Source organism: Scyliorhinus torazame, chromosome 7 (genome assembly GCF_047496885.1).
Source record: "Scyliorhinus torazame isolate Kashiwa2021f chromosome 7, sScyTor2.1, whole genome shotgun sequence".
Lineage (NCBI taxonomy): Eukaryota > Metazoa > Chordata > Chondrichthyes > Carcharhiniformes > Scyliorhinidae > Scyliorhinus > Scyliorhinus torazame.
This window is the reverse complement of record NC_092713.1, coordinates 278,374,232-278,393,799: the sequence shown is the minus strand read 5'-3', so window position 1 is coordinate 278,393,799 and position 19,568 is coordinate 278,374,232. Positions and strand designations below refer to the sequence as shown.

General features: G+C 45.8%; 1 protein-coding gene across 4 annotated transcripts in view; it reads right to left on the bottom strand.

Annotated features, from left to right (window-relative positions):
• Window positions 1-19,105, bottom strand: part of LOC140427060 (gamma-aminobutyric acid receptor subunit alpha-6-like) — a 131,929-nt gene extending 112,824 nt beyond the window's left edge. For all 4 annotated transcript variants that reach the window (XM_072512525.1, XM_072512524.1, XM_072512522.1 and 1 more), the window contains exons 1-5: window positions 18,645-19,105; window positions 18,330-18,460; window positions 17,932-17,999; window positions 17,197-17,417; window positions 17,021-17,103 (exon numbers count right to left, since the gene is read on the bottom strand). In XM_072512525.1, coding sequence (XP_072368626.1) covers window positions 17,021-17,103; window positions 17,197-17,417; window positions 17,932-17,999; window positions 18,330-18,460; window positions 18,645-18,775 — 634 coding nt within the window. In that variant the 5' untranslated portion in view covers window positions 18,776-19,105. The remainder of the gene's footprint in view (window positions 1-17,020; window positions 17,104-17,196; window positions 17,418-17,931; window positions 18,000-18,329; window positions 18,461-18,644) is intronic.
• Between the last annotated feature and the right edge of the window lie 463 nt (window positions 19,106-19,568).

Below are 19,568 nucleotides of genomic sequence, written 5' to 3'. Positions count from 1 at the left end.
GCTTTTCTTTATTTATTAAATTTAAAATTGATGAAAAAATCTGCAAAATATTTTGCCTTTTTCCACGAATGTAGATTATTTGGTATTCTTGGTACCCTTCTACTGCTCCCTAATTAGTCCTTCCCAGGTTTAAGTGCTCATTAACATAACTTGATGCATAACATTCTTTCAAATGCTGCTGTCATTCCAGGGATTTATTTATCACAACAGAAATAAACTTTGCAGTGAAGTAATACACATTGGTAAATCCCTTGGATTCTGCTCCATCAGTGCTCTATCATCCACCTACGCCTATTCACAAACATGTTCTAAATTGTATAGAATGGGTGACTGCAATAGCTGAGGTGCATGCATTGTACCTGTATGTATGCTCAGCATTGTCTGCCTCAAATCGTGCCCTGAATGTCTGAGTGGTAAACTGCCCTTTCAATAGCTGAAACAAGGCAAGACTGGTGCAAACTAAAATTGTATTCCTCTTTTTCTGCTTCAAATAGGGGCAGCACAGTAGTTAGCATGACTACCTCACACTGCCAGGGATCCAGGTTTGATTCTGGCCTTGGGTGACTGTGTGGAGTTTGCAAGTTCTTCCTGTGTCTGCATGGTTTTCCGCTGGGTGCTCTGGTTTCCTTCCAGACAAAAGATGTGCAGGTTAGGTGGATTGTCCATAATCAGTGCGCAGGTTTACAGGAATAGGGCAAGGGAGTGGGCCCAGGTGGGGTGCTCTTTCAGAGGGTTTGTGCAGGCTTGATGGAATGAATATCCTCCTTCTGCACTGTAGGGATTCTATGGATTCTCTGCCCGCCTCTGGGATTGATTACCTTTCCTTAGTCAGCTTCATTGTGGGATTTCTGCTAGCTTTCATGCCTCGTGGGAATTAAGAAGCTTGCTTTTTTTAAACTTGCTTCAAAAATATCGCCAAAGAATGCTTATTCCAGAACATTTAATATCGGGCATCTCAGCTTTTGTTAAAATTATAATCAAAATGGCATCAGGTCAATCTGTAAGGGCCAACATTAACTCAGCTCACTGAGAATGGGGTCGTAACAACCCTAAAATTGGAATGCTGCACTAACTGCGTTGCCACTCAATTTGTCCACTGCCATTTTGCCTGAAATGTTCTGAATTAACACTGCCACTTGCAGATCAACCTGATGCTATTTTGATTATTTTTCCGACAAAAACTATGAGCTATATTAAGTGCTCTGGAGTAAACATCCCTTGATTAAATTTTTGGAAGCAAGTTGTATTCAAAAATGTGATCCCAGTGCCCACCTAAAGCAAATGGTGGCATCATTATAGAACCCAAATTGGGGTCCCCGAGTATTGTAATTTTGAAATCCAAATTGATGGAATCTACACTGTATACTGAGTGGTATAATCAGTGGTCCAGAAAAGGACCACTGGAGATCGTTTACAAAACAACCTAGAAAATATCTAATTATTTTTGGAGATCTAGGTCTTTTTGGTGAAGTGCAACTCCTCCTGATTCCATAAATCAAATCTGGGTCATTTCTTGCCCACTTGAGGCCTCTCCTCTGACAACATCCCTTTCCCATCTCTGGGTCTGAATGTTGGTTAGTTCTGCATGAAAGCCAGTTGACGTCCCACCCTCTCAAATTTGGGAAGCTGCAGTGTGATGCTTGTTTGACCTGCTTATTCTCCCTGTGTAGTTGAAATCGACTATGCAATATGTTGACTAAAAAAGAAAATAATTTGAGATATATTTTCCAAAATAATAGTGCCATTTGAGACATCACTAATTATAAGGATTTGCTTTTTCCAGGGACTTCAGATAATTTGCACATTAAATTGGTTACTTTTTAAATGTGTTAAGAATAAGCTCTAAAGTACTGTATCTTGCTTCTATTATATCAAGAGTATCCGTCAGGAACTCCTTGTTATATTGACACTAGCATGCCTATGACAATAGACTGGGATGAATTGCTTTAAAAGCACATGTGTTTAGTGGAGAAATTGGGAAGATACATCACAGTAATTTTCTCATAGGATGAGTGAAACTTCTCCCTGGATTTCTATTACTATAGACAAATTAAAACCGATTAAAACTCTTGAGGAACAACAAAGGCAAAAATTCAACATTGTTATAGTTTTGAGGTAAAATTGACTCAACAATAACCGATTTAGCAGGGCAGAGGCCTGCGCCCAATTTGTATGAGCAGTAAGGCCGCTGCTAAATTGGTCAGGGCCTTTTTTTAGGTGACACTGGATGTGCGAGTTAAGACTCATAATTCATGGTCTTAAGCATCCAGACCTGGGGTCCTTAAATGAGTTGCTCAGAAAGAGGACACAGTACTTTCATAATTGTCAAGTTCTGTGGCGTCAACATAAGCCGGAGTGCTCCTCTTGATCCTTGGGCTATTGTCTATCTGGCTTTGTTCCCCTTCTGATAGTCTGCATCTTAGAATTAACCTGTGGGCAATTGTACTAGACAAAGTTGGTTATGTCTGACATGTGAGTTGTATCATAGGTGCCTGTTTGGTGCCCGCAGCTCACCTTTCTGGGAAGTGTGATGTTAAAGCCTATGGACAAAATAAGTATCGTCTTCAAGCCTCTCTATTGTGCCACAGTGTTGCTGAACACCTGCCGAATCATGCCTAGTTTCAAACACTGACAAATTTAGGCCCTGCTGTCTCTTGGTAGGAAAGCATGCTGTGCGTTCCTCTGCTGCTAATCTTTGTTCAAAACCAAGTATCAGTAAAAAGTACTATTCTGCATTTTTATCTATTTTATTTTTATGAAAATTAGGCATTTGAGAAAAACGTTGCCTTTTGTGCTATTGTAAGTGTAACAAACTGGCTTTGAAGAGAAACTGCTCTTAAATGTTCCAAAACACTATACTTAAGTACTGGAATGCATTGATCATTAAATTCTTGGAGCTCATTTATATATGCCTATTGCTATGAGTCAATATTGGTATTTTATTGGACCGTTACTGGTCATTATGTTTATCAGAACTGGAGAGGTATAAGTATATTGAAGTTGTGCTAGGAAGTCATAAATTTCAAAAATAAACTATAAGCAACAGTTACAGCTGACATTATGGCTGGCTATAGTGTAATATTTATAATGAATCAGTATATATTTCATTCTCAACATATGTTGATAAATCATACACTTCCAAGTATGTCTTGAGGTTTATACTTTTCAAGTTTCTGAATTTATTATGTAATTTTTGAGAAGAAGGAATATTTCTTATCTTCAGGATGCAATAGAAAATTGGGCCCTTAGTTTGTATTTGCATGAGCTACCAATCAGATTAAATAACAAAAAAAGGCAAGTACCATAAACTCCCCTTAGAGTGGAAATCTGGGAGAGCAGCATGGAAGAAAATATCAAGCTAAGTGACAACAACAGAAAGGTAAGAAACAAGCCAAAGACAGCAAATACAACAAAGAAAAATATGATACAAGACAGTGGAAGGATTTGGAGAAAAATAGGAAATAACAAGATGTAGAAAAGAGATCAGGAAATTCAAGAAACAGGTCAGAAATAAGTTGCAAGCAAAGGCAGATAGTAAGTATGCTTTAACTTGACAGCTATGAAGGAAGGGCAGAGGAATTAAAAAGAATGAGACATATATGAATATTTTTCTGGATTCCTGGAGATCCATAACTTTTTTTTAAATTTAAAGTACCCAATCAATTTTTTCCAATTAAGGGACAATTTAGCATGGCCAATCCACCTAGACTGCATATCTTTGGGTTGTGGGGGTGAAACCCATGCGAACACGGGGAGAATGTGCGAACTCCACACGGGCAGTGACCCAGAGCTGGGATCGAACCTGAGACTTCGGCGCCTTGAGGCAACAGGGCTAACCCACTGCGCCACCGTGCTGCCCCGGAGATCCATAACTAATTGATAGTATACCATGTTGAGATTTCCACAAATATTGTATGAAGTTCTGAAATATATACTGAGCGGTAGCTTAATAATAAACCATTCTTTATCCTCACACAAATCGGAATCATATCATTTTCCACCAAACGCAATACATATTGAGGTAAAATATATCCTGCAACATGCTGTCTCTATTGTGTAAAAATATTAAGAATACCCATCACACGGTGGGCAACAAAATAAAAACCATACTTAAATGTATATTACCATTAAGCCCAGTGTAGGTAATTACCATAATAGTCTAAGTTATATAAACTAGGAATGTCCCAGGTTTAATTCACAGGCTTTGCTGAATTAGTTGATCTCGGCTAAGATAGCAATTACATCACTATAATAGACCTTAGTGAAAAAAACAAGGGGTGCAACCTTTCCAAAAGGGAACAAAATGCCCTAGCGAGTGTGTTTAGCCACGTATTTCCCAGCACTCACAGTGCCAAGAAATACGAGGACATTCAATGTTACTCGCGTTGAATAAGGGGCCTAAACGAGGAACACAAGGCTGAGGCTGCACATAGCCCCATTTTTTACAATGGGGAGCTCCGCTCACCGGATCTGCCTGTTGTATTGAGAGATCGAGAAGGAATTTTTAAATGACGTCCCGATCTCCAAGGCCCATAAATAAAATCACCAACCTCTCCTCAGTCCAAACACAATATGGGAGGATCCCCCTCTGCAAGGGTGGGCCATCACAGAAGGATGGGGGGGGCGGAGACGTTGGGGGGCAATCGCTCGCAGCACCACCGTGCCAACCCTTGGATCCTAACTCCATGGTGGAAACAATCCCTGTCCCTGCCCGTCCGCCCCACCCAACTACTGAGGCCGCTGGCTGCGCAGCTGAAGGCTATCGCAAATAGGGAATTGGCAATCATGGTTAAGTGAGCACGTGACAGATGCCAAGTGTATTCTCATGGGTAGGCAGGCTATGTAGCATGTGGGAGTCATTGCCTCGCATTGCGATCACACCTTGATGCCTGGACACTGTGTGGGAGTCAACACCACACACGCTGCAGTCAACATCTGTTCACCCAGGGATGAGACACAGCTCCCGGGATATGGCCACGACCGGAGGGTGCCACAGGCATTGCCTGGAGAAACAGGCAAAGGGTCCGGGAATCAACCCGCATTGTGGAAGAAAATGACTAGGCACCATAATGGTTGTGTAAAACGTTGTTTAATGTGCTGTACTCTACCCCATTTCCGATAGTGCTGCCCCCCCAACCCTTCACCCCACCCCCTCCCAACCCTCTATCTAAACCTTCCCCACTACCCTGGTGCCCTCAATGATGCTCAACGTGCCTGGCCCTCCTAGAGCTACCACTACGTCTTGGTGTTTCCCCAGGATGCACATCTGAAGTGGGGGCAGCCAACTGCTTACCTTGTCCCGTAGCATTCGTTGCCCCTGGCGGGCATTCTCTGGGCCTGGAGGGCCCTTGTTCACTTGCTGACCGTGTGCTGACCCCGAGATGGGGCCTCATCAGAGGGGTTGAACTTGGGAGAGCTGGTGGCCACCGTCGCCACACCACAGGACGGGTCCGGGTCGCTACAACGGGCAGTTCTGGTGAGCGGAGCTCCCCATTGTAAATCAGGCTATGTGCAGCCTCAGCCTCGTGTGCCCCGTTCTGGCCCCTTATTCAACATGAGTAGCATTGAATTGCCACGTGTTTCTCGGCACTCAGTGCCCCCTCCTTCCGGTCGGTGTCCATAGGGCCCTGGGGTTCACCTTGGGGTGGAGGGACACCTGGTTCAGGCCCCAGCTGTCCTGCATCATCTGGCTCTGCCAGCCCAGGTGTTTCCCCATGGTCTGCACCATCTTGTCAACACCCTTGGCGATGCTCTTCAGTCACTGGGACATATCCCCCCACTGACCGGGCCGTGCCCAGCAGTGCCTGAGCCATGCCTACCTGCGACTGGGACAGGCTTCACGGCACCTTGGCCATTTCCATCTGAGAGCGGGACAAGTCCCGCAGAACCCCATCAAGGTCGGCCTGGTACTGGGTGACATCCCCCAGTGAGGCAAACATACTGGCGAGACCTTCAGCCGTGGCCATCACCGACTGCGCGGCGCCTTGGACACTCACTAATGATGCCGACATTGTGCACCAGGATCTCCACTGTGGTCGCCACCTTAGCAGTGCTGGCCTCGGTGACACTCATTGCAGGCGCCATCTCCTGCGCCGTAGCATTTGGAACTCCTCCAGTCAGCTATGGATCTGCTGGAGTGATGGTGACATCTCCTTCTGAACGTCCCAGCTGCTCCCTATTGTCTCCAACAGCTCTGGAAAACTCTGTACCACAGGCGCAGCATTAGGCTGGAACCCAGCTGGGTCCAGGGATCCAACAGACCTCCAACTGTTGTCTCGCCTGCGAGTTCCTGCCTCCACCTGGTGTACATCAGCAGCAGTGTGGTGCTCACCAGGTTGTGCCCCAGAAGCCTGACCACTAACGTTTCCCACCGAGCTGTGTGTATCTGCGTTGGCGGAGGGTGGGGATGACAGCTGTGCCACCACTATAACAGTTGCATCCTCGAGCTCTTCTCCGAGGTGCTCCCTCAGAGTCAGGAGAGGGGGCATCCCGGGATGGGTCGTCCCTGTCAGCTGGAGGACCTCCAGAAGAATGGAGATGTGATCAATAGAAGGGATGGGTCAGCGGTCAGTGGAAGGTAAGGCAATCACTGCTCATGTTTGACAGGTCCTCCGGTGGGGCCTGGTGGTTCCTCACCTCTGCGGTGTCCGCCAGCCACCATGTGGGTGACCGCCCTGTCCTCGGCCACACCAGCCACCTTCAAGGCCCACTCCTCGAAGGTGGTGAGAATTCCGGCACCCCACCACCGATTATGGGAGAGTTTTTCCTGAGGGGACACAGAGAGAGCATTGTTAGCCACATGTGTGGTTCACAGTTATGGAGGGGGTGGTGTGAAGGAAAAGTTGGGGTGGAGGGTGGCTTGAAGGGGTAGGTGAAGGGAGTGCTGGAGAGGGGGGGGGATTGAGGGGAAGGGGGATATTCCCTTGGGGGGGTGGAAGGTTGATGTCTACTCACTCTGGCTGCCCAGTATAGGTAATTGACCTTCTCCCAACACTGGAGGCCAGTCCTCCTGGTCACACTGCCCGAGCTGGCTGCTGCTGCTACTTCGTCTAAGGCAGCACTGGCTGCCTTGTGGCTCACCCTCCGGGACGCTTGGGGAACAGGACATCCCTCCAGGCCACCACCACGTCCAAGAGCCTCCCCTGGTCAGCATCCCTGAATCTTGGACTGGTCTCCTTGGTGCCATTGTTGCAAGCTGGCTGGAGTTACATTTATGTAGGATGCAAATCTCCGGCCGTGTTGGGCTCTCGCTTGAGCGCAATGCGGCCGGAGAATGCCGGGAGAGGCCTCCAACGAGCTTCCCGACAGCTTCTGCAACTACCGGGGTTCTCCGAAGTGCCGTGAGATGTCGGAGTCGGAATCCTGCTCCAAATGGGCGGGACCGACTGGAACTCGTGGATGTAAGTCATAAACCTAGTTACGACCTATCTGCGCAGGATTCACTGGCCTCCCTTGATTTTCCGGCCTCCCCAGGGAGGCTGCCGCCGGGCGCTGATCAGTGCTGGTCCACACAAACACGGACCAAGTGGAATGGCACCCGGGGGTGTCTCCCGGGCCATCAGAGACCCCTGGTGGTCAGGGTATCTCCCTGGCCCTCCCCCTGGAACATGGGCACCTTGGCACTGCCACCCTGGCACTGCCAAGGTGCCCGAGTGGCACTGCTAAGCCAGCAGGAGCACTGCATGGGTGCCAGTGCAAAAGTGCCTGAGTGCTAGGGTGGCACTGCCAAGTGTCAGGGCAAGGGGGGCCATGCCCATGATAGTGTGATGGGGGGTTCGAAGCGAGGGGGAGTGCATGGCAGGGAAGTAGGGGCCTCCGGAAGATTGGGTGGGCGATGGATTGAGGTTGTAGAAGGAAGGGGGTGCTTTAAGGGAGCTTAGGGGGGCCTGGAAAGGGGGGGCACCCGGGGACCCCATAGAAGGGTGTCCTCACTTGGGGAGGGGGGGGTGTTAGTGTCCATGTGTGTGGGAGGTGCTCACTTAGAGATCAGAGCACCCTTTCAAAATGGCGGCCTGATCTCTGAGTTCAGCTCGCCAGTGCTAAAAAAAATTCTAACTGTGGGCTAAACCGGTGAGAAACTCCCCAGGGCCCAAAACGTGACTGGCATTGACTAGCGGTGGGGAATTCACCGGTAGAGACGGTGGAGACTCCCTGAAAAAAATGCCACAAATTAACTCTGAAAATTTGTGGGGAAATCGGGCCCATAGTGTCTATGATTACCTTAGGACATCAAAACCCCTTCACAGTCAACTAAATCCTTTCCTGTGTGTAGTCACTGTTATAATAAAGGAAACAGAACAATCAGTTTGCAGACAGAAAGGTACCATAAACAGCAAAAGACAAACGACCAATTAAACTGAAATAAAAGCAAAATATTGCAGATGCTGGAAGTTTTAAATACAAGCAAAAAGTGCTGGAACTATTCAGCAGTTCTGGCAGTGTCTGTGGAAGGAAAAACAGGGTTAACATTTGAGTTGAGTATGACTCCCCTTCAGAACTGTTAAACTTGGTTAGTGATATTAGTGAGAAATAAATGTTGGTCACAATTCAACTACTTTTCTTTGTAAACAATCGCATGGCACAATCCAGTTACCTCAAAGGGCAGATGAAACCTCAGTTTAGCATCTGATTTGAAGGATGGTGCCTCTAACAGTGCATATGAACAATCATTCTACGCAGCAGTCATTCAGTGCTGAAGTGGTAGCTTAGATCATGTACGGAGATCTCAATAGTAGTTCTTGAAACAACAACCTTCTGAGCGAGAGATGAGGAAGCCACCATTAAGCCACGGCTGATACCTGACAGCAAGTGTATTATGCATGTAATTATGCTGTGTTTATGTGTTTAAGTGTCCTTGTCCTTTTACATTCATTGATTTCTGCAACAGAATATATCTAGGCTTATAATGGCTCCACCCTGAACTCCAGGGTCATGATACACAGATTTCCTGTTGGCTACATTTGTTCAAAACAGGTGTAAACTTATACTCAGAACTGTAGGAGAAACAATCCCATTACTTTGGTGGTTTATTGTCATTGTGCTTGCTGACTCTTTGAATTAACTTTTTATTTTAAAACATATTTTATTACAAACATGTATCAAGGCAGATTGCAACAAATAAACATCCCGGGAAACAGACTTCTCAACAATCAACTATACAGTCTGTACAAATGTTTCCCCTTTTTCATTCCCACTCCCCTCATCACCGCCCCCCCCTCACCCCCCCCCCCACCCCCGTGTGATGAATAGCTCCTCAAACACAGTCACAAACATCCCCCACCTTTTCTCAAACTCCCCCACTGAGTCCCTTAACTCATACTTTATCTTCTCTAACCGTAGCAAGTCGTACAAGTCACCCAACCATGCCGCGACCCCCGGTGTCGATGCCGACCGTCACTCCAGCAAAATTTGCCGCCGTGCAATCAAAGAGGCGAAGGCCACGACATCAGCCTTCCTCCTCTCCATGAGCTCCGGCTTCTCTGAAACCCCAAATATCACCACCAAAGGTCCATCTCCTCCTCCACTATCATCGCTAAGACCACGAACACTCCCGCCCAGAATCTTCCCAATATTTCGCAACCCCAAAACATGCGCGCGTGATTCGCTGGCCCCCGCCCATACCTTTCACACTCATATGCTACTCCCTGAAAGAACCCACTCATTCTCACCCAAGTCATACGCACCCTGTGCACCACCTCAAACTGTATCAGGCTCATCCTTGCACAAGAGGAGGTACTGTTTACCCTTCGCAGTGCCTCACTCCATACTCCCCAATTGATCTCCATTCCCAACTCTGCTTCCCATTTCTCCTTGATCTTCACCACCCGCTCACCTCCCTGCTCCCCCAACCACTTATATACATCCCCAATCTTTCCCTCCCCTTCCACATCCGGAAGCAACAGTCGCTCTAGCAGGGTGTATCCCGGCAACCTAGAGAACCCCTTCCAGACCTTTCGTGCAAAGTCCCTAACCTGCAGATACCTTAGCTCCTCTAGACTGGTGAATCCCTCCTCCAAATACAACTTTGAATTAACTTTTTAATGACATCTGTATAAGTTGCAATAAAAATGGAAAAGCTTTCGCAATTGTTGTTCTTAAACATATTGTGACCTAAATAATATTTATAAGGATTGAAACTTTTAATTTCATGTTTAAAGAAGGAATATATGCTGTGTATATAAAAAGGGAGTTGTTGAATTAACCAACATTTGGGCGGCATGTGGCGCAGTGGTTGGAATTGGGACTGCGACGCTGAGGGCCCGGGTTCGAATCTTGGCACTGGGTCACTGTCTGTGTGGAGTTTGCATAGTCTCCCCATGTCTGCATGGGTTTCACCCCCACAACCCAAAGATGTGCATGTTAGGTGGATTGGCCATGCTAAATTGCCACTTAATTGGAAAAAAAATAATTGGGTACTCTAAATTTTTGCTTTTCTAATTGGAGGGCTGTGACCAGTGGTGTTCCGCAGAGATCAGTGCTGGGACCTTTGCTGTTTGTAGTATATATAAATGATTTGGAGGAAAATGTAACTGGCCTGATTAGTAAGTTTGCAGACGACACAAAAGTTGGTGGAATTGCGGATAGCGATGAGGACTGTCAGAGGATACAGCAGGATTTAGATTGTTTGGAGACTTGGGCGGCGAGATGGCAGATGGAGTTTAATCCGGACAAATGTGAGGTAATGCATTTTGGAAGGTCTAATGCAGGTAGGAAATATACAGTGAATGGTAGAACCCTCAAGAGCATTGAAAGTCAGAGAGATCTAGGAGCACAGGCCCACAGGTCACTGAAAGGGGCAACACAGGTGGAGAAGGTAGTCAAGAAGGCATATGGCATGCTTACCTTCAATGGCCGGGGCATTGAGTATAAGAATTGGCAAGTCATGTTGCAGCTGTATAGAACCTGAGTGAGGCCACACTTGGAGTATAGTGTTCAATTCTGGTCGCCACACTACCAGAAGGATGTGGAGGCTTTAGAGAGGGTGCAGAAGAGATTTACCAGAATGTTGCCTGGTATGGAGGGCATTAGCTATGAGGAGCGGTTGAATAAACTTGGTTTGTTCTCACTGGAACGACGGAGGTTGAGGGGCGACCTGATAGAGGTCTACAAAATTATGAGGGGCATAGACAGAGTGGATAGTCAGAGGCTTTTCCCCAGGGTAGAGGGGTCAATTACTAGGGGGCATAGGTTTAAGGTGAGAGGGGCAAGGTTTAGAGTAGATGTACGAGGCAAGTTTTTTACACAGAGGGTAGTGGGTGCCTGGAACTCGCTACCGGAGGAGGTGGTGGAAGCAGGGACGATAGTGACATTTAAGGGGCATCTTGACAAATACATGAATAGGATGGGAATAGAGGGATACGGACCCAGGAAGTGTAGAAGATTGTAGTTTAGTCGGGCAGCATGGTCAGCACGGGCTTGGAGGGCCGAAGGGCCTGTTCCTGTGCTGTACATTTCTTTGTTCTTTGTTTGTTGTATTTATTGCTCAACTAAAATGACTGAAAGGGTAGTGCAATGGGTAATGTCCCTGCCTCCGAGCCAGAAGTTCTGGGTTTGAGTCCCACTCCAGGACTTAATGATCAAGGAAAGTGTGTTCATCACAGGTTGAGTATCAATCTGCAAAATCTTTCCAGCATGCCAATAGCAAGCAGCAAGGGCAGGAGAGGCTACTCAAGCTACAAAAGGGGCTGGCTTGTAATGTAGAACAAGGCCAGCAGAGTGAGTTCAATTCCCGTACCGGCCTCCCCGAACAGGCGCCGGAATGTGGCGACTAGGGTCTTTTCACAGTAACTTCATTGAAGCCTACTTGTGACAATAAGTGATTATTATTATTATTATTATAAGCTCCTTGAGGCCCATTTGAGGTAAAAATCCACTGTGGAAGCAGATGAAAGTCTGCCTTGCGCACCACTAAGTGCAGGAAGAGCAACAACAAACAACGTCACTGACAAAGTTCAACAGTTCTGAAAAGGAGTCATACTCGACTCAAGAGGGCCCCATTACTCTTTTCACAGATGCTGCCAGACCTGCAGAGTATTTCCAGCACATTGGTTTTCATTTTAAATTTCCAGCACCTGCAACATTTCAGTTTCATTTGTTTTTTGCTTTTTGTCAGACTTTTCTGTGTGTGATTTCCTTTTGCATTTATTGTTTCTGCTGATTTCTGTTTATTTATGATAATATTTACATTCTGGTCTCTGTTAAAAATTTTGGTCAAAATAGACATCAGCAAAATAGGCACATGAATGGGCATATATTTGGTTGTAACTTCCCAAATAAATTTCCAAAGAAAATTCCAAACCCCTTGGTGAACGGTGCCGACATTCACAATCAATACCCACACAGGGTGAATGGCCATTTGGGCAAGGTACAGAAAGGCAGCAGCATTTATAGAATAGTACAGCATTAGTTGCAGCCTGCTGAAGAGAGGGGAAGCTTTACAAGCACAAAGTAAAGAGTCAATGGGGGTGAAATTGGTCTTCTGCAATACCATAGAATGGCAATAGCATGTCACATCCTCTTAAATTCTCTATCAATTTTCTTTTGAATGTAAAACCAAATGAAGCAGGATGTAAAACAGGATACCAATTTACCATCATGCATTTTGTAATATTATCCAGGACAACTTTCATTTTATAGTTGCAACTTTGGCTGAAAAAGTAAACTTAAATTGCAACCACATAGTCATAGAGGTCCTTTGGCCCATTGTGTCTGCGCCAGCCATGAAGTACCTAGCTATTCTAATCCCATTTTCCAGCACTTGGTCCATAGCCTTGCATGCTATAGTGTTTCAAGTGATCATCTAAATGTTTCTGAAATGTTGTGAGGGTTCTCATCTCCACCACCTTTTCAGCCAGTGAGTTCCAGATTCCCACCAGCCTCTGGGTCAAAACATTTTTCTTCAAATCCACTGTAAATCTCTTGCACCTTACCTTAAATCTATGCCCCCTAGTTATTGACCCCTTTACTAAGGGAAATGTTTCTTCCTATCTACGCTATGTCCCTCATAATTTTGTACACCTGTTTGTTACAATAGAGGCAAAGGTATATTTACTCTTCAGCCATCAGTCTAGGTTTCCAACCAGACAGCATTGCATTTGCACCTCCTGGGGGGATTCGGCAGACTAGTTAAAGTCCACTGAACGGAATGCTTAGCAGGGTATTTCTCAGCGGCTGTAGCGCCAAGAAACTTCCCGCTATCCAATGGCACTTGGCCGATTTCTTTTTGGCCTCGGGGACTTTCTCCTTGCCGAGGCCACACTTACGAGGGATTACCAGCTCGCCAGCAGGGAGGCTCCTCGCAGATCGGGCTGCCATTTTGTCCAGGAGCCTCGATATTCCCCCCTTCCCTGCTCAGCCTCCCCCTGTGTTTTTGACTCCCCCTCATACCCCCCAACCTTTGAGAGACCCCTGTTAACCTCACTTCTCACTCCACTCTACCCTGGCCCGATCCCTGACAGTGCCAACCTGGCACCTGGGCATCCTGACACTGCCAGCCTGGCACTCTAGAAGTGCCCCTGGCGTGCAGGCAGTGCCACCTAGGCACCTTGTCACTGTCAGGTGAATCTGCCAGGGTGCAAGGCTGGCAGTGCCAAGGTGTCCAGTTTCAAGGGGGAGAGCGAGGGTCAACTCTGCCTTGTCCACGACCACCCGGGGATCTCCAATGGCCTGGGAGACTCCTGGGAGATGTCTTGAAGTCTCCGCCATCAGAGATTCGGCGGGGGCAGGAATCGCGCCGTGCAGGTCGGCGGACCCACCCCCGCCGATTCTCCGCCCCGCGATGGGCCGAAGTCCCGCTGCTGGAATGCCTGTCCCGCCAGCGTGGATTAAACCACCTTTTGAACGGTGGGACAAGGCGGCGCGGGCAGGCTCCGGGGTCCTGGGGGGGGGGGGGGCACGGGGCGATCTGGCCCCGGGGGGCGCCCCCACGGTGGCCTGGCCCGCGATCGGGCCCACCGATCCGCGGGCGGGCCTGTGCCGTGGGGCACTCTTTTCCTTCTGCCTTCGCCATGGTCTTCACTATGGCAGAGGCGGAAGAGACCTCTCCCCTGCGCATGTGCGGGGATGACATCAGCAGCCGCTGACGTTCCCGCGCATGCGTCGCCCGGCGAAGACCTTACGGCCCCGGCTGGCATGGCGCCAAAGGCCTTTCCCGCCAGCCGGCGGAGCGCAAACCACTCCGGTGTGGGCCTAGCCCCTCAAGGTGAGGGCTTGGCCCCTAAAGGTGCGGAACCCCCCCACCCTGCCGGGTAGGGGAGAATCCCGCCCCATGTCTGTACGTGACTCCATATTTACACTGGTAAATATGTTTCTATATATAGCTTCAAAGACTTTATAGCATAAATGCACCCAGAGACCAGTTGTTCCAAAACTGGGGTCCTTAGAATCCTGGGTACCAATTATTATTTTCCAGGAGGTGCACAAAAGATTAAGAAAATGCTGTGATGAAGGCTAAGCAAACAGATGGCAGGCAAGTGTGTGTTCTGCTCTCTCCGTGCTTCTGCTCTGTCCATGCTCCTGCCAAGTATAGATGAATTCTGCAGTGAGAAGCAGGCACACTCGTCTTATTGATTACCTGTAAGTAAATACTTCCTTCCTTAAAAAAGTTATTGAAATACTCTTTATTTACAATACATTCATATTGTGTGTATTGTAGAACTTTATATTCAAGATGGCTGGGGGAGGTCAGTGATTGCTAATCCACTTGAAAAATGGTCCTTCAACCACTGCCCTTGTCAACGTAAGAAATACACAAAGGAAAATAGACAACATATTACAATACAAAATAACTCCTCTTGACTTTAAGGATATGAGACATGGCTAACATTTATGTTCTGCAGGAGCTTCATTCTTACAATTAAGACCATAAGAAGACCCATTGCACAGAAGAATATATTTATTTATATATATTTACTCTATCATATGGCATATTGCCAATTATTTATTAGACCACTACAGATATATACAAGGAAATAACATACATTTATATAATACCTTTCACGACCTCAAGATGTCCCTAATGATGTACTTCTTCAAAGTGCCATTGTTGTTGTAATGCAGGAAAGTGGCAGCCAATTTGCACACAGAAAACTCCCATAAACATAAGCAATGTGATAATGACCAGCACGTTTATTTTAAGACTAGATATTGGCCAAGGTACTGAGGACAATTCCTCTGCTCTACTTTGATAGTGCCAAAGAATATTTTACATCCATCTGAGAGTACAGAGAGGGCCTACTTAACATGCAGTGCTGCACTGGAGAGTCAACCTAGATTATGCATTCAGGTTTCTGGAGTGAAATTTGAACTCACAACCTTCTGACTCAGAGGTAAGAATGGTACTATCAAACCAAACCTTACACGATTTATTGTAAACTGATTTAGACTATAAGAGCATATGACATAGGAACAGAAGTAGGCTATTTTGCCCATAGAGTCTATCTGCCAATTAATGAGATCATGACTGATCTGACATAATAATCCTCAACTGCACTTTCCCGCTTTATCCCCATAACCCTTGATTCGCTTACTGATTAAAAATTTATCTATCTCAGCCTTGAACCTACTTAATGACCCATCTTCTACAGCTTTCTGTGGTAAAGAATTCTACAGATTCACTACCCTCAAAGAAGAAATTCTTCCTCATCTTTGCCTTAAATGAGAGACCACTTATTCTGAGATTATGCCCTCTGCTCCTAGACTCACCCGGAAGGGGAAACAATATCTACCCGGTCAAGCTCCCTAAGAATCCTGTATGTCTTAATAAAGTCGCCTCTCATTTTTCTAAACCCCAATGAGTACAGGTCCAATCTATTCAACCTCTCCTCATAAGAAATTCCCTCCATATCTGGGATTAACCTAGTGAACCTTCTCTGGACATAAGAACATAAGAACTAGGAGCAGGTGTAGGGCATCTGGCCCCTGAGTCTGCTCCGTCATTCAATAAGGTCATGGCTGATCTTTTTGTGGACTCAGCTCCACTTACCCACCCATTCACCATAACCTTTTATTCCTTTACTAATCAAAAATCTATCTATCTTTGCCTTAAAAACATTCAATAAGGTAGCTTCAACTGCTTCACTGGGCAGGAAATTCCATTGATCTACAATCGTTTGGGTGAAGACGTTCCTCCTCAACTCAGTCCTAAATCTGCTCTCCTTATTATGAGGCTATGCTCTCTAGTTCTAGTTTCACCCACCAGTGGAAACAACCTCCCTGCTTCTATCCTATCTATTCCTTCATAATTTTATATAGGAGGTTCACCAGGATGTTGCCTGGTATGGAGGACTCTAGCTATGAAGAGAGGTTGAGTAGATTAGGATTATTTTCATTAGAAAGATGGAGGTTGAGGGGGGACCTCATTGAGGCCTACAAAATCATGAGTGGTATCGACAGGGTGGATAGCAAGAAGCTTTTTCCCAGCGTGGGGGACTCAATTACTCGGGGTCACGAGTTCAAGGTGAGAGGGGAAAAGTTTAAGGGAGATATGCGTGGAAAGTTCTTTACGCAGAGGGTGGTGGGTGCCTGGAACGCATTGCCGGTGGAGGTGGTAGAGGCGGGCATGATAGCATAATTTAAGATGTATCTAGACAGATACATGAATGGGTAGGGAGCAGAGGGATACAGATCCTTAGAAAATATGCAACAGTTTTAGATAGAGGATCTAGATCGGCGCAGGCTTGGAGGACCGAAGGGCCTGTTCCTGTGCTGTAATTTTTCTTTGTTCTTTGTTCTATAAGATCCTCCCTCATTCTTCTAAATTCCAATGAGTACAGTCCCAGTCTACTTCGTCTCTCCTCATAAACCAATCCTCTCAACTCCTGACTGCCTGGTTATCTGAGATTTGCAGTGAGTATTAGGTGAGTAGCCTTTTGCTCTTCTGGAATGAAAACTGCTATTGTTCTTGTCATATTTCAGAACCCTAGCCCTGTAAATTAATCTGGTCTTCCATTCAACCTATTATGTTGATAGTTCTCAGTTTTGATTCAGAAATGCCCAATATACATTGAATGCTGAGACTTACAGCTGCCAAACTTCAAGGGACACGCATGCCCGTCCATTGGGAAGTTCACTAGTCTCATAGGACACGCCGCATTTATCGTGAGCCTGGAATTAGCGGAGAAAAATATGTTATGTTCAATATTATTATGTAGTTATCAATTAGAGCAATGTAACGTCTCACCAAATATTATGTCTAACCTCATGGTGTAAAGTATTGTGCCATTTTGCATGATCCTGAAAAGTTTGTTCGGAGTCGTCATGTTGTGAGCGATGGACATTTTTCCATTTCTGAAAAAAGTGTCTGGAGTCCAAATTTTGCTGACCATTAAATTATTCAGTCTAAGGATTTCAATAGGCCCCTCAAATTTCAGCCTTTTATCAATCCAAGTTTGACGAAAAAAGACATCCATCGTATATTCCTGTAAAAGTATAAGATCACTTTAAAATGTTACACTGCATCATGTTTATTGCATGACTAAAAAATGGTCACTTTGAAGATCCATGATCCAGAACCACTAATATGCCCGAGACAAAGCGACAAGAGTTGAATGGATTACTCAGCGTCAGTATCCATACTGTCAAAAAACACTGACTTTCTGGTGCTTTGACATGTTTAGAGATTTGCGTGGCCTCCTTAAAAAGACAACGGTTTGTTTCTCCAAGAGATTACGGTACTGTATAGCGTTGGCTGTTGCCAAAATGAAACGATCACCGAGACCATTGGCGACAGGGATTGTCAAATAGATTAAGGCGAATAATCTTCTTTAATTACATTTTGCCCAGATGCCAAAAAAATAAAACCAGTACGAACGTGTCTGCAGGCGGCGAAATGAGAAGTTTACATTGATGACCAAATCTAGCATTGGTGTTTTTGTTTGGAAAAAAAACAAAGATTAATAACATTAGTGAATCGTTTAATTTTCAGTATCATACCATTTCGACGTCAGACACAGGACCGAAACTTGTCACATATATGTCAGTTTTCACTTCCGTGACATGACCTAGAAAAGACCAAATCAGGTTTAAAAAATAATCGTGGCTGCGCTTTTCTGAGTGCACGCTACCTCCATGTGTCACATGTGAAGGATATAGAATACAATTTAGAATAAAATTCAAAAATTTGAGCGGCAATGTAAGGGCGGGATTGAGTTCCCCCATCATCTCGGTCCTTGCAAAAGTGTTACTATGGACGCGTCTGCAACGGAGTGTAAATATTTATGATTTGTTCAGACTTGAAATGGTATCGATTAGGAAGTGCGCCATATAAGGGGCGAATATAAGTTTGAATCTGTTGCAAGACTAAGAGTACGTGAAAAAAAAGCATTACTTGCCTCCAAATCCGGGTCGGAGCCTGTTGTCATACCCATCGAGAAGTCTATCGAGAATACGTGTGATGTTTTCCGAATGGACTCTTACTTCAATGTCTTGATTGGAAGAGCTATTTCTGACTGTCTCCCCAATACTGTAAATGCAAATTAAATATTGGAGGTCAAGGGCACCTTTGGTAATCATAGAAGTATTTGTTTTTCTTTGGCTAGCAATCTATTTAAATACGGCATTTTTTAAAAAAACCTCTACACATTAAACTGCGTGGGCAGAACAGATAAGGATTCAACTAAGTAGAAATGTAAATAAGATAGACTCACCACCACAGTGCTGTGTAACAGACAAAAATCAGTAAACCCAAGCGGCTGGTAGGCATTGCAACCACAGATCTCATGTCAGCAGTAACCATTTGCATGTCCCATATTGTAAGCCTCCTCACTTTTGCCGTCATTGTGCCATTTCACGAAGAATAAAAGCAACGATAAAAGAACACTTTAGTACCTCGGTGCTGAGCCCTCTGCGCTCGGAGGAAGGAATTTCCACTCTCCTTTTATTTCCCTGCCGCTGTCGAGGCTCAACTGAGTGGCTCAGTTTAAAACTAAAGAGTTTAACAGCCGGTCCGGGATGGCGAACATTGACAATAATCGAATAAGGCATCATGGGAGATTAAAAGCAAGAAATCCACTGATACTTTTGGCAGGAATTAGCGAGGAGCCGTCAGGGATCTTGGCAAGGCAGTGGACACCCGGACGCGCGAGAGATTAGATTGCAAATTACGACACCGCTTCTGATGCTATATTTATTTTACATATCTGACAAATAGCTCATGTCCTCCTCCTAATTGACCCGTGTTTTTTCATAGCCGGTCTTCCCATCCGAGACCAGCACACGGTTTATTTCTCTCTCTATTCCCCCCCCCCCGCCCCCCCACTGCCCTCCCTCCTCCCCACACACACGCAAACACACCACACACATTTGTGATGGTTTGAGGGATTTAAGCGATAGGCGTTTAGCTCTTTGTCAGATATAATATAGATAATCAGAATTGCGAGGCGGAGGACGAGGGATTCCGTTGCCTGCTGCGCGGGCTCAAGCCTTGCGTTATTCAGCGACCCCCCCCAAACCTGTTGGCAAGCATTTAAAACGTTGTCGGCGTTTAATTTCCTGATTTAACTCTTTAAACAGCTACCGTTATCAATGGTGTTCTATTAAACAAGCATTCTTTCTAATACCCATAGGTACAC